Source organism: Podarcis erhardii, assembly GCF_964252035.2.
Source record: "Podarcis erhardii genome assembly, chromosome: 7".
NCBI lineage: Eukaryota > Metazoa > Chordata > Lepidosauria > Squamata > Lacertidae > Podarcis > Podarcis erhardii.
The window spans coordinates 4,805,439-4,819,956 of NC_138511.1; the positions used below are offsets into that span (position 1 = coordinate 4,805,439).

At 48.0% G+C, this 14,518-nt stretch overlaps 1 protein-coding gene across 5 annotated transcripts in view; it reads left to right on the forward strand.

Moving 5' to 3' along the window:
• Nucleotides 1-14,518, forward strand: part of KCNIP3 (potassium voltage-gated channel interacting protein 3) — a 118,675-nt gene that overhangs the window by 75,055 nt on the left and 29,102 nt on the right. The window contains exon 1 of one of the 5 annotated variants that reach the window (XM_081870068.1): nucleotides 5,017-5,134. The exons of the other annotated variants lie outside the window; for them this stretch is intronic. Coding sequence (XP_081726194.1) covers nucleotides 5,032-5,134 — 103 coding nt within the window. The 5' untranslated portion in view covers nucleotides 5,017-5,031. Of the gene's footprint in view, nucleotides 1-5,016; nucleotides 5,135-14,518 lie in introns of those variants that run through there. 5 annotated transcript variants of the gene reach the window in all.

A 14,518-nucleotide genomic window follows, 5' to 3' on the forward strand; every position in this document is an offset into this window, starting at 1 on the left:
ATGCACATAGAATCATAGAATCATAGAGTTGGAAGAGACCACAAGGGCCATCGAGTCCAACCCCCTGCCAAGCAGGAAACACCATCAGAGCACTCCTGACATATGGTTGTCAAGCCTCTGCTTAAAGACCTCCAAAGAAGGAGACTCCACCACACTCCTTGGCAGCAAATTCCACTGTCGAACAGCTCTTACTGTCAGGAAGTTCTTCCTAATGTTTAGGTGGAATCTTCTTTCTTGTAGTTTGGATCCATTGCTCCGTGTCCGCTTCTCTGGAGCAGCAGAAAACAACCTTTCTCCCTCCTCTATGTGACATCCTTTTATATATTTGAACATGGCTATCATATCACCCCTTAACCTCCTCTTCTCCAGGCTAAACATGCCCAGCTCCCTTAGCCGTTCCTCATAAGGCATCGTTTCCAGGCCTTTGACCATCATAGTCCAACATGTCTAGAGAGCACCAGGATAGGGAAGGCTAGTCCTAGTTTTTCAAGAGCTGGAGTGGAACCATTTTTAGAGTTGCCAGTAAAACAGGATGTGATCTAATCTAAGAATTTTGCCCACTGACCTCTGCTGATGTTGCAAAGGATCCTGGGATTGTGCACTGCAACCTTTTGGGCGGCCAAATGTCTATCTTGGAAAATTAATAAAAATTATTATAAAAAAAACCCCACAAATGTCTATCTTGGACCAATCCTTTTTGGGACAGTCACATAATAAGCAGTAACTGTACAGTGCAGTATAGGAAAGTGTATGATTTATAAAGAAGGAAATTTCCAAAACATTTTTTAAAGTCCCTTTCACAACATGAGTATTTGTGCAAATGCTTTTGGAGGTTTGTAAAAATATAGTTTCTTCAGTAGCTGCTGCCTTATGTCAGGCCAGGCTGTTGGTCTGTCTAGTTCGGTATTTCTTGACAGCAGCTCCCCAAAGTCTGTTCCTTCTCCATCTCCCCGATCCTTTTGGTGAGTTGGTTGTACCTTCTTTGTGAGAAGCTGGTGCTCTGAACTGTAGCCCCTCTCCTCTCTTGCCTTCCCAGCCAGCATGAGATGTAAAGGATATGAATACTTTATTTTGTGGTGTAATGCTATCCTGTGGAACTACCTGTCACATGATTTCACAATTCCTGCTTTTGTGGGAGGATTTTTTAATTTAATTTTTAATTTATTTTTGGTGGAGGGGGGTTAAATGAGTTGGATTTATGGTGTCTGTCCAGCAAATTGCTCTTCTACGTTGTGATTCGTCCCATCAGAGAGGTTAGGAACCAGCTTACCTTCCACTCAGTCATTCAGCACTTAAAATGAATAATTAAAAAACCACTGCAACATAGAAATAGATAAGGGTTATAAACCTTCTAAGCCACAAGACATAAATCAAAGTTCCCTATTCTTCCTGGCATGAATAATTGAGTTTTTTACACCTTTCCTTGTGAGGAGTGAAGGCAGGATGCTTAAATGAGGGTGGTGAGGGGTGGATCTGTCAAACTGATGTTTAAGTACAATCTGGCATTTTTGCTGAGGTGCTTGTGCCACTTATTTTCATTTTAAAATAAAATAAAAATAACATCTTAATATGTTTGAAATGGGGGGGGGGGAGGTTCAACCCTCCACAAGTTTTGAGCAACTAAAGTTGCAGTCCTTTAACGCACTAATTGAGAATAAATCCCATTAAACTCAATGGACTTACTTCTGAGTAGATGCTGTGTAACTCAGGATTGCTGTGTAACTCAGGGGTTCACCAACTAGTCTGCGGACCACCACTGGTCCATGAGCTTCATTCATGTCGTCCACAGCATTTCTGAAAATTATGATTGAAGGCAGGAGATGACACTTCCATCATGTTAAAGATTTGTGTTCATTATTAATTGTATTTCTATTGCTTCTTTTATTTCTTACATTGCATTTTATTATATTACAAACTGAATTATATGGGAAAGAAAAGAAGCAATTAAAAATTAGACAGCTTCTAGCACAGTGCATTACAAATTCTGAAGAGGCACAAAAATCATTAAGTGATCCTCCAGGACCTTCAGCAGTTTTCAGATGGTTCATCGGAACCATTGCTGTAAAATGTATGTGATTGAGCAAACAGAAGGAGGAGCTGTATTCTTTGCACTAAAATTTACCGAGAGAAAGGGGGAGAATAACAAAAAGAAAGGAGAATTCTGAAAGATCCACAAAGCAGTCCATGAAAACCCATGTTGAATCAAAAGACTTCCACAGGGGCAAATGAGGCAGGGGTCTACACATGCCGCAGGGTTCAGTGATGGGATGCTGAGATGATAGAATCGCTGGACAAACATCAACAGAACTTCCTGCAAATAGAAAGCCAGCACAAGGTGAGGCTAGAACCTTTATTACTTATTCTCTGTCTGGAGGGAGTTGCTAGAGTTTTGCTTGGAGGAACATTCCAAAGCAATCTCCCCCACCTGTTGTTTGAGGTGGCACTGTCTCTTTTTCCGTCTCTTTCTTCCACTGCATCAATTGATTGCGGTCTGCTCTGGGCTTGCAGCACTGTGTGAGGTGGTAGAATCCTGAAGCAGTAGAAGGTGTTGTTTTAATGCATGCCCCCATCTAAAAATAAGACCTCCCTATGAGTGAAATGCTCACATATAAAACCACAGAACTGGAGAACTGGAGAGTTGGGAGGGACTCCAAGGCTCACCCATTCCTACCCCCTGCAATGCAGGAATCACAGCTGGCCATGACAGATGGCCATCCATTCTCTGCTTGTAAACCTCCAAGGAAGGAGAGTCCAGGCAGTGCCGTAGCTACGGAGGGGGCGAGGCCAGCCCGGTCTTTTGCCCCGGGTGAAGCCTCCAGAATGGCACCATTGAGGCTCACAGCCTGTGTGTGTATGTATGCAAGTGCATTGGGGGGGGGGGGAGGAGGTGACAAACTAAGTCTTTGACCCAGATGAAATAAAGCCTAGTTTTGCCCCTGCCTGATGGAGTCGGTTCCACTGTCGAACAGCTCTTACTGTCAGAAAGTTATTCCTGATGTTAAATCAGAATCTCATTCCTTATCATTTGAATCCATTGGTTTGGGCCCTACCCTCTGGAGGAGAAGGAAACAAGCTTGCTCCAACTTCCATGTGACTGCAATTTAGATATTTGAAGATGGCCATCACATCACCTCTCAGTCTTCTCTTCTGCAGGCTAAACACGCACCGTTCCCCATAAGGCTTGGCTTCCAGATTCTTGATCATCTTTGTTGTCCTCCTCTGCGCACATTCTAGCTTGTCAATATCCTTCTTAAACTGTGGCATACAGAACTGGGCACAGGACTCCAGGTGGGGTCTGACCAAGGTAGACTAGAGTGGCACTGTCCCTTCCCTTAATGTGGACACGAGACTTCTGTTGATCGGGGAGAAATTTTCTAGATCAAGCAACTTCCTGCAATGACTGTTCTTACAGGGATTTCTTTTTCAATAAAGGGGGAGCATTAACAGTGTTCTAAAGTAGTACAATTCATCCTGCCACTCAGAATACTACTGCAGTGCACTGATGTCTGCATGTGCTCAAAGGTACTTTGTCTTTATACTTTTTGGGAGCAGAGTTGGAGGTAGGAAGGAAAAGTACTTTTTCTCCACAGGCTCAAAAACATATTGCCTTCCAGTCTCCTGTTTCTCTTAAATCTGAAGCCAAAATGTTCCCTTCAAGGAAAGGCTCTTGGCACATGGTCAGGGTCACTCATGGCCCATCTATACCATGGTTTAATGTGGATTGTAACCCCCTTTTGCCTCCTTTAATTCCCCCTTAGCCATGTGGCATTCTCCACCTACTACTGTCCCACACTTTCTCTTTCCTGAATCCAAAGACTCCCGATGTTAGAAAATCTAAATAGGAGAACTACATTGATTGCATAGGAAATCTCTGGATTTAGAGATAAGAAAGTGTGGAGCAGCTATTAAGCCAATGTATCGATGGGCCCATAACTCTTGCGTGCTGGAACATTTGAAAGGAAATGGTATTGCATTGTTTTGTTTTATTTTGGTGCACCACTCTCTGTCTTTTCAGCCAAAAACTCAGCATAAAAAACAAGACTTGTAGCTTAACATATCGCAAAGTAACATAGCAGTGCCAGAGAGTGCCAGCTGTTAGCTTACCAGCAGGGCTGCCTCCTTCTCTGCTCTTGCAAACACTGAGAGTTTGAAAGAAAGAAGAAGCAGCAGCAGCAAAGTGTCCAAAACAAACCACTAGTTTGTGTAAAAACACCACTAATGCTTCTGCTGATCAGCCTGCTCCTTGGAGATGAGGCTGGACCACAGCTTCGTCGCCATGGTGATTCTTCTCTCCTGCATCCTGGACTTCCCTGCCAGATGAGCCCGGAGAGAGAGACTCCCAGCCCTCCTCCTCCCTCCTCAGGGTGGGGGCTGATATTTTATAGCTGCCCTTGCAGCCAATGGCATTGCAGACAGCTGAGATGCCAGCAGCCTGGAAATGCTCTCCTCTCCATCAACGGTGCATTGCAGGGCGTGGGGGATGCCCCTCAGAAACTCTGGCTGACCCCTGCCGCCTGTGCTGGACGGGGCACGTGCCCGCTTCCTTAACTGGCCGAGCTCAGGAGACTTCGCAACAATGACATTCTCTGCCTCTGAGAAGAAGCAGCCAGAATCACACAGGGAACTTGCTGCAGCAGCTGCCGGGGAAGTTTTGCCCTCCAAGTTTTGAAACTTTTAGAGGCTTGGTTTTTTCCTTCATGATCCAAAGCAGCGACAAGCCCCTCTTGGGTGCCGGCCGTCACCCCCACCACCTTACCTCTCCCCCGTCCCTCCTCCTCCTCATTCACATTCCCCCTGCCCTGCACCATCCCAATGGGGCAAGCCTGAAGGAGGCTTTTGCCCATCCTCACCCTTGCCAACGGGAGGACTGGAAGATGTGAACCTGCAGGGGGAAGGAAGGACCTGCTCTGCTGCAGACAGACTGCTCCGGCTCCTCATCACTCTGGTTCCCAAGGGAGCTAAGCTGGCCCTGGGGGGTGCGAGTCGCATGCCCCCAGAGCTGTGCTGCCCATCGCGGGACGCTGGCTGGCAATGGCGATCCAGGGGATGGAACTTTGTGCCATGGCGGTGGTCATTATCCTCTTCATCGCAGTCCTCAAACAGTTCGGGATCCTGGAGCCCATGTCTATGGAAGGTAACGAGAGCATGTGCCCTTGGTGTCCCCTTTAACGGCAACCCAAGACCCTCGGTGTCAACCCAGTTGCCTCCCCACAACCCAGGCTGCCTTGATCCCTGACCAAACAGCAGCCCACTGGTGAATGTAGAATGCTTAGTTTTTGGAAGCAAAGGGGGCTGTAACAATTAGACAATCTGCTCTCTCCATCTCGTTCTGTCTGGCTGCCATTCTGATGGAACTGGACATAAACCTTGGACCAAGCTTTGCTCTTAGTCTTCTAGTGATTCTCTGTGATTTGGTGTCATTTCCTTGCCCCCAAATAACTCCTCTTCTTTTGCTGGTTTCTATATGATGTTGTAGGGAGCTATTCCCCCCCCCCCCCGCAAAACTTGTTAGTTCCAGTGGGGCTTTCAGCTGGGGGAAGAGAAGGATTTATCTACTAGCAAAAACTCTCAGCTGCCCTATCCTCCCTTCCAAGTGGCTGAAGAATGAATTTTCCCCAGGATCATCTCCCCTCCCCCATTTCTAGAGAGGACCAAACACCAATACTTTTTTTTTAAAAAAAAAAAGAACCAGCCCTGTGGGGTGGAATCTTTTGAGCCCCACAGAGCTCTTATTTGGCCTGAATGTTAAAATAAGGAAAATAAAGGATGGGGGGGGCATTGATGGGCACCACAGCCTTGAGATGGTAATGGTGAAAACATACGCAGACCAATTAGACTGGGACCTGAGCATGCAGAGAAGGAGAAGCACTAGGATGCTGGCTGGAGGTACGAGGGCACCTGATGCTGCAGCAGCCTTGAGGGAGTTAAGCAGGTCAGTCTCTGGGTAGTGCCTGGAGGGGAGACCCTCTCCCCGGGGACCCTGCATATGCCTCTTTGTATAGGAAAGGCAGGATTTGAATGAAACAAACAGTAGTAAACATACATGTAGACCCTCCTGTGGAAATGCCCCTTGGGGTGCCACATTCCTCATTCCCCTTCTGGTCCATGGAGGGTGCTTTTTGATTCTGGAAAAGGCTGAGGCTAGAGGACTGGAGCTCAATAACAAGTCAAGCAAGTCAATGGTCCCAGTTCAGTCCCCAGCTTCTCCAAGCAGATTGGAGAAGTCCTGTCTGAAACCCTGGAAAGATACTGCCCATCATTCTAGCCCAGGGCTGGGGAACCTGAGGCACTCCAGAAGTTGTGGGACTTCAACTCCCTTCAGCCCCAGGCAGCGTGGACCAATGGTCGGGGATGGTGGTAAAACTTACGGAAAGTCACCCTGAATACCTGAGGGCACCGGGGTTGGCAAAGGCTAAGCTCAATGGGCCAGTGATCTGACTTGGTATAAGGCAGCTCTCCCCACCCTCCTGGTGTCTCTCAAAGCACAGCTAAGCCCCAGACGACCAAAAGTCCTAAAAGGGACAGGAGAGAGGGTCTCTCCTTGGGAATCTCCCCTGCTTAGACCAGCTGGGGGAAAATTGGCTTCTCAGCCTAGATTCACATGACACAAGTGATGAGATGTGAGTTGACTTTGTTTGCCCCCTCATCTATCTGCATGGGGGAAAGGGTCGTGTGAGTAGCTCCACCAGAAACAAATCTACCCACTTCACTGCAAAGCTTTGTCATGTGGCTTGAATGTGAGCTTAAGACGGACTGTGCAACTGGATCAGGCCAATAGCCCACCCAGTCAAGCCCTCTGTTTCACACAATGACCAAAAAGTGTGTCTCTGGAAAGACTGTAGTCAGGGCATGAGGGCAACACCCTGCTTTTGATTCTCAGCAACTGGCATTCTGAAGAATACGGCCTCCAACCCTGGAGATGCCATCTTGCCTTCAGTCATAGGAGTCGGCTCCTAGGGGCCAGGGTCCCTTCACACACAGAGACACTCCTAGAACAATTGAGGGTTAATGGGCATTGCCAGTCAAATGGGTGTGTGATCAATTATGCTAGACGCCCCTCACTCCCATATTTTATTCAGGATAGCATCCTTGCCACTAAAGGCCTTATCCTCCATGTACCAATATGGTGGAAGGTTATAGCCTGATGTGCCAGAGCACATTGTACGACCCTTTGAATGGGAATAGAAAATGGTTTTTAAGTTGAATAAAATGAGCAGCCATCCCTCTTTCAAACCTGCTTCAGCATTCTGGAAAACTTCCCTGTTTCCCACCTTTATATCCTGATGAGAAAAAGCTCAAACCACATTTCCCTCCACTAGTGTCTCTCCACTTGAGCACAGCTGTGAGCAAATGGCCCCTGTTCTTCAGCTCAGCCTGAACTCACATGTTTCAAGTGTGTTATCTCCCAAACTGTGGCCTAGTGACCCAAGAATGGAACATTCATGTGCTTTCTATGACCCTTGCGAGGAAAAAGCTTTCAGAAAATAGTTAGAACCCTTCCTTTTAAGGAAGGCATTTGATTTTTAATGTTTTGGGGTTTTTTTGCTTCCTTTCTGAATATTTGTTTCATGGCTGCTGTTTCCATGTTCAATCAGGTGCCAAGGGCTGGCCTGGTTGGGCGTCCGCTGTGGCTTCACATGGCAACAGGGGGCTCACTCACTGGCCCAAAGCCCCCTGGACCTGCTCTCCTCTAAACTATTGCAACCTGCTTACTTGTTCCCCCACCTCTGGCTCTGGCCCAGACAATAGTGGTGGCAAGGAGGACCAGTCGATGCCACTGCCTGTTTGCTTTTTGGCTGTCTGCCTGGCAAGCCAGCACATAGTGGCAAGGATGCAGGAGAGAGGCTGGTGATCATGGCAGTGAGATTCCCTGAAGGAGGAAGGCCCATGGAGCCAACTTGATCCAAGGTCCACCAAAACCTAGAGCCAACATTGCATACGATGCTTTATTTAAATTATTAAGTGTGTGGGGGGTGGTGGTTTTTGTTTTGCTCTTGTTGGCTACCTTTATTTACAGTGGTACCTCCGGTTGTAGACGGGATCTGTTCTGAAGGTCCGGTCGGATCCCAAAGTTTCCGTAACCGGAGGCACCTGTTCTGCGCATGTGCACAGTGCAATAGAGCACTTCTGCACATGCGCGAGCAGTGAAACCTAGATTTAATTTTAAAATTTATATACCCCCATCATCCATAGATCTCAGGGTGGTCCACAACATAAAAATACAAAATACATAAAAAAGGAAAAAAACAACAACCCACAGACCAATAACTCACCAGTTGAGCAATCCAGATGAAAGGTGGAATATAAACATTTAAAATAAAAAACAATTAAAACTGGCTTCAGAATTGAGCCTTATGTGATTTGTTCTGGTAGTTTGGGTACCATATGATGGTCACTGCAGACAAAGGGCTGCAGAGACAGGTGGGAGCCATAGTCCAAAATACAGTGGTACCTTGGTTCTCGAACTTAATCTGTTACAGGAGTCCGTTTGACTGCTGGAACGGTTTGAAAACCAAGGGGCGGCTTCCGATTGGCTGCAGCAGCTTCCTGCACTCAATCAGAAGCCGTGTCAGATGTTCGGCTTCCAAAAAACATTCACAAACTGGAACACTCACTTCGGGGTTTGCAGCATTCGGGAGCCAATTTGTTTGACAACTAAGCCATTTGACAACCAAGGTACCACTGTATATGGAGAATCGCAGGTTGTGGAAGACCGGTTTAGTGACTGCAAGCCTGTAGGAGACAATAATTTATATGGCTTTTGGAGAGTTAACATAAGAAGAGCCTGGCTGCTGTTTCAGGGAAAGGGGGCCCATCTAGTCCAGCATCCTGTTCTCACAGTGGCCAACAGAAGCCCCAGTGAGAGTCATGCAAGCAAGACGCAAGTGCAGCCGGAGGGCTCTCCCTGCTTGTGATTCCCAGAAACTGGCATTCAAAATGCTTCAGCAACATTAATTGGACAGATCTCAACTGGGTAGTTTATAAAGGGTGCTGGGAATTGTAGCTCTGTGAGGAGGAAACTACAGTTTCCAGAATTCTTTGGGAGAAGTTATGTGCTTTGAATGTGCATTGAATGAGCTTTAAATGCATGATATGGCTATCCCATGACTCCATCACAAGATTCCTTACAACACCTCTGTTGCTTGATAATAATACAGTAGAACCTTGGCTTACATTACCCTTGGGTAATGTAAACTTCGGGTTGTGAAAGTGGCAAACCCCGAAGTATTCTTCTGGGTTTCACCGCTCATGCATGCACAGAACAGCCACCTCCGGTTTCGGAAACCTGGGATCCGACCGGAGTTCTGAACGGATCCCATCTGCAACTGGAGGCACCACTGTATAATAATAATAATTTATTATTTATACCCTGCCCATCTGGCTGGGTTTCCCCAGCCACTCTGGGCGGCTCCCAACAGAATATTATTAATAATAAAGGGATAAAACATCAAACATTAAAACCTTTCCTAAACAGGGCTGCCTTTAGATGTCTTCTAAAAGTCAGATAGTTGTTTATTTCCTTGACATCTGATAGGAAGGTATTCCACTGAGTACGCCCTCTGCCTGGTTCCCTGTAACCTCCCTTCTCGCAGAGAGGGAACCGCCAGAAGGCCCTTGGTGCTGGACCTCAGTGTCCAGGCTGGACGATGGGGGAGGAGATGCTCCTTCAGGTCTACTGGGCCGAGGCCATTTAGGGCTTTAAAAGTCAGCACCAGCACTTTGAATTGTGCTTGGAAACGTACTGGGAGCCAGTGTAGGTCTTTCAGGATCAGTGTTATGTGTTCTCAGCAGCCGCTCCCAGTCACCAGTCTAGCTGCCGCATTCTGGATCAGTTGTAATTTCTGGGTCACCTTCAAAGGTAGCCCCACATAGAGCGCATTGCAGTAGTCCAAGCAGGAGATAACTAGAGCATTTACCACTCTGGCAAGACAGTCTGCAGGCAGGTAGTGTCTCATCCTGCATACCAGATGGAGCTGGTTGACAGCTGCCCTGGACACAGAATTGACCGGCGCCTCCATGGACAGCTGTGAGTCCAGAATGACTCCCAGGCTGCGCACCTGGTCCTTCAGGCACACAGTTACCCCATTCAGGATCAGGGAATCCCCCACACCTGCCCGCCTCCTGTCCCCCCAAAACAGTACTTCTGTCTTGTTGACCCATCATTATCATCTCCATATGCCCAGTGGGGTGGAGGCTGAAACAGGGCATCTTACCTTAGGCCCCTGTGTGAGTTGATGGCAGAGGCAAGAGTTGAATCAAGGGCTTCCTCTCTTAGGCACTTTTGCAGCCAGAGAGTTTGACGTGCATCAGGGGCACCCCTTTGGGGTCTCTTGCTTTTTGGCACATGTTCTCCATTGGCTAATCATATTTCCCCAGGAATCTCCATGTATATATTTATCCACACTGCTCCGACACCCGGGAAAATGCAGAGGCAAGAGGTATCAGTAACCACAAAGTCATCTTTGCAGCTGATAATAAAATATTAACCAAGGAGGAAAACCTGCTTGCTTGCATCTTAAACCAAGAAACTGAATCTCTTCTTTCCTGGACCCCTCAAGGATGAGAGTTTCTCCCCTCCTCTGTGATGCCTCTTTCCCTCTGCACCTTGGCAAGAGTCCAGGAAGGTCCAGAAGGCAGGAGAAGGAGGGAGGGAGGGAGGGACCAAGGAGGGAACTGGAGAGTAGAGAAACCCCAGACATTCTCTAGCCCCAAACCCTTCTGGGTGGCAGGAAGGAGGGAGACGTGTGTGAGAACAGCTTGCCCCTAGATGGAACATCCCACTGCTGAGTCAGCAGTTTCAGCCATCTCTCAGGGTGGGTTTAGCACGGCGGCAGCTTAGTCCTATTTTTAAAATATGCTCACAGTTGCTGCATCATTGTCCCAGGCTTGCTCTGACCTTGCTCAAGGGAACACATCACACTCTGCATCTCAGTTTCTGGTCAAAGATATATAATCATAATAAATCTGCTTGACAAGAGATGGCCCTATACGGAGGTGAAGATTTAAGACACCTTTAGGGTGGCCAGATGGGAGACTGATGACTAGGATGGCGCATGAATTGCTTTGCTGGGCAAGAGCAAGGAGAGGTCCATGAGGACCAGCCTCCTGGGAAGGCAGGGTGCATCTCTGGCCAGTTATTCCCAGCGCCAGATGCACAGAGCTATGCTGCCTGGGCACTCAAGATGCAGACAGCAGGCCTGCCCTTTGAGCCGGGGGTTAGAAGCTGAGGAATGGGACAAAAAAGACTATAAATCACTCTTTCCCCACTTGGTGCCATCAAGTTGTTTTGAACTACAGCCCCAATGCGAGTTGCAGACCAAAACGTTTGGTGGGCACCTTGCAAAGCCTTCCCCCCCAAAAAACCCAACAACTGCTCCCAAACGCCCCAAATTCCTATATGGAACCAAACGGTGCCTATCGTCTCTGTAGCGGTGCATCTTTTAAATGGGCTTTTCTAGGTATAGAATGTGAAATCTTTTCAAGCGGACTTGGGGGTGGAGGAGGTGAGGAGCCTTGCAGAAACGAAGATGTTCTCCTGCTCATTTCAACCTCTCTGCCCGTTCTCCTTGCTGCACTGTAACTAAGTGCAGAACTCCATCACGGGAGATGCAGAAAAAGGCAACCAAAAGGATAAGGGGGCTGGAGCAAGTCCCCTGTAAGGAAAGGTTTTAAAAAGTGGGTCTTTAAATTTAGCCGAGGGTGAGTAAGGGTGAGGGGGACATGATAAGAGTTGCATAGAATTATTCATGGTCTAGAGAAAGTGGGTGAGGAGATGCTAGAAGAACTCTGGGACCTCCAATGAAGCTGATGGTTGAAATATTCAGACTAGACCAAAAAAAAGTACTTCACACAACACACAGTCAAATGCGGAATTTACTGCCACAAGGCATAGGGATGGCACCCGACTTGGGTGATTTAAAAGGGCCTTAGATGAATTCATGGAGGATGAAGGGCTGGCCTTGTTCACTGGCCAGGAAGGCCATCTCCTACCTGCCGTGTCAAAGGCCTCTGCATGCCAGTGCTGGGAATCACAAGGAGGGAGAGGTTGGTTGTGCTCAGGTCCTCTGGCAGGCTTCCCTCTGAGACTCCTGGTTGGCCACTGTGAGAACAGGATGCTGGACTAGAGGGGCCTTAGGCCTCACCCGGAAGAGCTCTGCTGATGGGCTTGGGCACAGGGTGCCACCTCCATTCAAATCCTTCCTTGGGATCTCCCTTTTCTGCATGACCTTTGCTTATCCACTGTCTCCATTCAACCCAGCTCTCAGTGTGTGCCATGGCATTTCATAGAGTTGGAAGGGATCCCGGGGGTCATCTAGCCCAATCCCCTGCAATGCAGGAATCTTTTTGCCCAGCATGGGGCTCTACTGACTGAACCTCCAAGAGGTTTGTCCACATACTTCCTGCCTTTCTCTCTGTGTCGATTCCTCATTGTCTGCTTTAGGTCTTAAGCTCCTTTTGAGCAGGACTAAGTTTCCTATGAAACTCAGGAAGGCGCTCTCTGCTGATGGAACAGTCATGATAACATAATCATAGTAATTTGCTTCTCAGTGATTCCTAGTTGAATGGGTAACCCGGGTACCTTAAGGACAGCGTCCTTCCCTATACAGTGGTACCTTGGGTTACATACGCTTCAGGTTACAGACTCCGCTAACCCAGAAATAGTACCTCGGGTTAAGAACTTTGCTTCAGGATGAGAACAGAAATCGCGCGGTGGCGGCGCGGCAGCAGGAGGAGGCCCCATTAGCTAAAGTGGTGCTTCAGGTTAAGAACAGTTTCAGGTTAAGAACGGACCTCCAGAACAAATTAAGTACTTAACCCGAGGTACCACTGTATAGCTTCCCTTGCAAGCCGCAGTGTCCTCTTAGTGGATCTCTGCTTCCACCTTTGGCCATTGGGCTGGGGACTACAAGAAATAGGGCCTTCTGCTTCGCTGTAGGGCCTGGGGAGGCCAGATGGCCTTGCACTTTAATGACCTTGAGAAAATGGAAGAAATCTTTCCAATGGCTGAAGATAGTCCATCAGTGCTTCTGTTATGGCTGGGCCTGACTTAATTCTGCCCTGGATGGCTGATGTATTGTTTTCCTTCATGCTTGTTGGTCTTTCTTTGCATACAATATAATCCCATTCTATAGGCAATAATATTTTAAAACGAGGTTCTGAAGAGCAGCTCCACCTGACTCCACATATATTGTTCTTACAGCTCTTTTAGGACAGCCTTCGCCAGCCTGGTGCCCTCCAGATGTTTTGGACTCCAACTCCCATCAGCTCCACTAACAGAGCCATCTTCCCATCAGCTCCAGCATCCTATGTCCATGCCAGCCAAGACTGATGGGAATTGTAGTCCAAATATCTGAAGGGCATCAGGTTGCCAAAGGCTGAATTAGAAGACTGCAGAAACAACCATGCAGAATGCAAAAAGCACATCTCAACGCTGACCAGGGCTGATAAGAGCTGTCCAAAAGTTCTGGAGGACACAAGTTTACAGAAGGCTGTTCTGGGGCATAGTACCCCACTGGCTCGGAGGGGCGCGGGTGGCACTGTGGGTTAAACCACAGAGCCTAGGACTTGCCGATCAGAAGGTCAGCGGTTCGAATCCCCGTGACGGGATGAGCTCCCGTTGCTCGGTCCCTGCTCCTGCCAACCTAGCAGTTCAAAAGCACGTCAAAGTGCAAGTAGATAAATAGGTACCGCTCCGGCGGGAAGGTAAACAGTGTTTCTGTGTGCTGCTCTGGTTCGCCAGAAGCGGCTTAGTCCTGCTGGCCACATGACCCAGAAGCTGTACGCCGGCTCCCTCGGCCAATAAAGCAAGATAAGCGCCGCAACCCCAGTCGGTCATGACTGGACCTAATGGTCAGGGGTCCCTTTACCTTTCATTTGAATGGCAGCACTCATCAACCTGGGGGGGGGAGGGCTGGCCCCCTCAAATATTTATTGGGAGGAATAGTTGGCTCCTATCCTCAGAAGTCACTTCACCTCAGAGCTTGAGTGAGTAGAATCCAGTCAAGGGAGAAGTGGGCACAGGTTGCCTGATCCCTCTAGCAGCCCCAGCCAGTGGGCATGCAACCCATTGAGGGCAATGGCAGTTATGGCGTCTCATCCTTTGGCAATCCCTCTGCAGTTCCCCGTGGAACTGGATTATCCCGTAAATCCACAAAGTTTTTTGCAATCTGAACAAAAACAAAAAAAACCCATTTAGTATTTATATGGGGTGTCAAGAGCATTTATGGTGCTTCTTATATGTTTCCTTGTGATGATCTTCACATGAGGCCTGCAAGGTGGCCTCTCCCAAACTGGTGCCCTCCAGATTTTTTGACTACAACTCCCATCAGTTTCAGCCAACATGCGGGTAACCAGCAGCAGGAAGCCCTGAAATGGAGTGTTTGGGGTTGGGGTGCCAGAAACTTGGAATCCAGAGGATCTGAAGCCACACACGTCCCACAAAGTTCTTCACCTGGGCCAGCCTGAAGTTGGTATGCAAAAAAGTAAAGTGTGGCGAGCCACTTCTTACTATGCACAT